General features: G+C 46.8%; 1 protein-coding gene across 1 annotated transcript; it reads right to left on the bottom strand.

Moving 5' to 3' along the window:
* Window positions 1-302: 302 nt before the first annotated feature.
* Window positions 303-3,684, bottom strand: sox11a (SRY-box transcription factor 11a). Its single transcript, XM_008399854.2, has one exon. The coding sequence runs from the start codon at window positions 3,358-3,360 to the stop codon at window positions 2,245-2,247; it is 1,116 nt and encodes a 371-aa protein (XP_008398076.1). The 5' UTR covers window positions 3,361-3,684; the 3' UTR covers window positions 303-2,244.
* Between the last annotated feature and the right edge of the window lie 241 nt (window positions 3,685-3,925).

Here is a 3,925-nt window from a genome sequence, read left to right as displayed (position 1 = left end):
GTAACCAGCTTCCCTTCCCCCTGAGCTGCATTCAGACGTCTCCTGGTCTGATGTGCGAAGCTGCTGTGTGCTGAGTGCTTTAAGAGTGGAGGGCTGGTTTTCTGAATGAAAGCCAGACAGACTGAGAGCTCCCTCACGCTGAGAGCAGCAGCTCCTGTTTCCAGCTCTGTTTCCAAGGGGACCACCACGGCAACCAATCACAGCTCTAACCACTTACAAGCGGGCAATTCAAGTTCTTAAAGAAGCCTCGTCTGTTTTTAGGTGAAGTGAAAGAAAGAAAAGAGCAGAGAACACCTCAACACTTCAGTTCAAAACAGTTTTTTTTGCTTTTTTCTCCTTTTTATTAAATGTGAATTCACATGTTAGTTTGAGCCCATCCATTTAAGATTTCCGCCTACATACAAAAACAGGCATAATTCTGTCGTCACATCCTTTTCAAAACCGCAAGAAATAACACATCTGTGTACATATATTCACAAACTGAAAGGACAGTGGATGGTGGTAGGTACTTATTTATTAAAAAGATGAGTCAAAGACAGATTCACACTTGGAATGTGAAGTAACTACTGCCCAGAACTTCCAACAAAACGTCTCGGCATATAATTAAGCCATATTCCAAAAAACTCGTAATCAAACAAACTTCATATGTAAGACCCACATAAAAAATAAACAATATCTGCTTTTTTTAAGTGCAAGAAATAAAAAATACAGGTTTGTGGTTCATGTCTTTAAAAAAAGAAGGCAGTCTTCAGTTTTTAAAATAAAGTTTCATTTCATGAAACAGGACTATGGAATGTTCTTTTTTTGCTTGCTTGGTAAAATAAAGCCAGGCCACCACTGAATCAGACTTTGCCCCTTTTTTTCTGTGGAACTCTTATTTTCCCTAATTTGCAATCAAGTGTGAGTTTTTGCGGTCAGTTCTGCCCCATTATGAGATCCCAATAACATTCAAATTGATATATGTGTTTTATTAGCATGCATCACACCACCAGGCCACATTACAGTTGTTTTGTATCAGTTCCAGCTGATTCTGTTTATTTCCCTGCCCAGAGAGGCTTCAGCATCATAACCCGAGATGATGTCGACAGTGCACGAGTCTGTTTTTCCATCACTTGCTACAAATGTTGATGGTCTGTATCTCAAGAGTATATATTGCACAAAAAAATGAGAAAGGGGGGGAAAAAACAGTATGTGCCATAAAAAATACCAAAAAGAAATCCAGTTTCACACCTGCGATCGGGACCCATCCACATATCACGAGTATGATATACATAAACTCCTAACTTTACTATATTACAGTACATATACAATCTTGAAACTAGTTCCAGCTCTGAGGTATGTGTTCCCCATGATGCCATTGTATCGTCTACAAATACTCAACAAATCTGCTCTACAACTGTACAAAACCTAGTTTAAAATCACAAGGCATTTTTGATGCAAGTCTTCTGTTTAACTTAATCCTTAAAACCAGGACTCACCTTGCATGCGTAAAAACAAAGGATAAAGGGAAGAAGTGCCTGAAACTCACTGAAAGCACAGTAAGAACATTCCCTTTTCAACTGTACAAAAATATGCCTGAAAATATCTTTTTCTTTTAAAAAGATGAGGTCTGTTATGTATCAAAATGTTTCCTCCGCACCTGCATACTCTGCAGAGGTTTAGGCTGCTTGATTTTTCCAAACCAGGAGGTAAAAGGAATCAGTTACAAAAAGGAAAAACCGAACCAAAAAATCAAAAAATAAAAACAAAACCATTTTTGCGGCATTTAGAAATTACACAAACCGTTGAAAAGTAGCATCCTGAACAATCTTCAGTTCACAGATTTGCTTTGAGACAGTCCACAGTCCGAGTTCAGCTCCCTGCAGTTTGTTTTGTTTGTCTTGAAGAGGATAAGATGCATAGAAGTTCTTCCCTTTGCGGTCTGGTTAAGCTGAGCAGTAAATGCAGACCTACGAGGGAAAAAAATCCAGAAAACCCTGTCATGCTGTCAGATAAAAAAAAGTCTGCAGACCTTGCCGTTTTTTTTCTCCTCTCTTTTTTTCTGCTACCAGCTTCAGAAGCATCTCATTCCTCAAACCTCACCTCGGATCACGGTCCTCCTCTTCCTCCTCCTCCTCTTCCTCCTCCTCCTCCCTCTGCTAGAAAACCCACAAGAGGCAGGGCTAGGGACAATCTGACCAGGACATATAATTTCATATCTTCCTTCTCTGTTATTACTAGAGGAACAGTTTCTGTGTTTTTTCTTCAGTATGTGAAGACTAAGTCGGAAAAGTTCGCCTCCAGCCAGTCCCCTGCGATCATCTCGCTCAGTTCTGGCGTGCAGTAGTCTGGGAATTCAAAGTGGGAGCCCAGGCTGCCCTCACTGAACGAGTCCAGGTCCTTATCCACCAGAGACAGGGACAGGTTTCCTGAATTGGGGTTGCCCAGCTCGGAGCCCGCGGCGCTCGGAGCGAAATTCAAACTAAAGTCAAACAGCAGGTCGTCCGCGTCCTCCCCGGACGAGGAGCCGCCGCTGCTGCTGCTGCTGCTGGAGGAGGAGGAGGAGGAGGAGGAGGTGGACACCGACCTGGAGGATGCTGGTGAGACGGAGGCAGCGTGCAGCGCGCCCTGCTTGGAAATGCTCTTGATGTTGTAAAACAGTCTGTTGTGGCTCCTCACCTCTTCGTACATGCTCGCCCCCTCCGACTCCGCCGAGGAGCTGAGAGTCGGACTCGCCGGAACTTTGGCGACGCCGTACGGCCTCAGGCGCTCCTCCTCTCCCGCCTTAAAGCCCATCCGGTAGTCCTCTTCATACTCGTCATCGTCGTCCTCATCGGTGAGCTCACTTTTCACAGTCTTTGCAACTTTTATGCTGGGAAACACGCAGTCCTCCGCGTAGCCGTGAGCGGTCTTGGAGCCGCTCTTGGTCTTGATCTTGGAGCACTTCTTGCTGGGAGTCTTGGCGATCTTGCCGCACTTCTCCGGTGACGGCGCCGAGGGTTTGGAGCCGTCCAGCTTTGGTTTCTTCTTGGGTCTGTACTTGTAGTCGGGGTAGTCGGCCATGTGTTTGAGCCGCAGCCGCTCGGCCTCTCTGATGAACGGGATCTTCTCGCTGTCCTTCAGCATCTTCCACCGCTTGCCCAGGCGCTTGGAGATCTCCGCGTTGTGCATGTCCGGGGACTGCTCCATGATCTTCCTCCGCTCGATCTTGGACCAGACCATGAAGGCGTTCATGGGTCTCTTGATGTGCCCGGTGGCCGTCTTGCACCAGTCCGGGTTGATTGCCACGGGGCTGCATGCCATAAACTCGCTCTCCTCCGAGTCGGTGGCCTCCCTGGACATGCTGCCATCCGTCTCGCCGTGGTCCGTGTGCTGCACCATTGTCCACAGTTCGGAGTCACTTTGCAGTCTCTAACAGCTCCTCACCGCGAGGACGGCTCAGCTTTCTCTGGTTCATCCACGTCCTCTGCTTAACGTGTCTCAAGCTCTGCACTCTTTTTCCAGAGTTACAAACTGCCTTCTTAACTAGTTATCAGCTTTTTCATGTCCCCTGCGTCACAGCCCAGTCATCCAATCCCGCTCCTTCCACTCCGCCCAGCAGACTCAGAAGACTCCAGGACTCCGGTTAACCCTTTTGGTTCCTGCCTCCTCTGCTCTGTGGAGGCAGGAGGCTGTGAGTGGAGGTGGGGATTTGTGCTACATAGTGTCTGGGGCAACACGCCGGGCGAGACAAGCATATTAAACACCCAGTCAGCGCCGCGCTCCGCACAGCGGCTTTACGCACCGGAGCGCACACAAGCCTGACTTCAGTTTTCTAATATTTTTCCTCATATAATATCAGGAGGTTATTTTTATGATGACAAACCATGTTTTCCACGTGAATTGTGGGAAAATATTGACTTATTGTCCTTTCCCCTCCTCCCTCAGGTTGAAAACTGAAGGTGGC

This window comes from Poecilia reticulata, linkage group LG22 (assembly GCF_000633615.1).
Source record: "Poecilia reticulata strain Guanapo linkage group LG22, Guppy_female_1.0+MT, whole genome shotgun sequence".
NCBI classification, from domain to species: domain Eukaryota; kingdom Metazoa; phylum Chordata; class Actinopteri; order Cyprinodontiformes; family Poeciliidae; genus Poecilia; species Poecilia reticulata.
The sequence above is the reverse complement of the archived record's forward strand: the minus strand, read 5'-3'. Positions and strand labels throughout refer to the sequence as shown.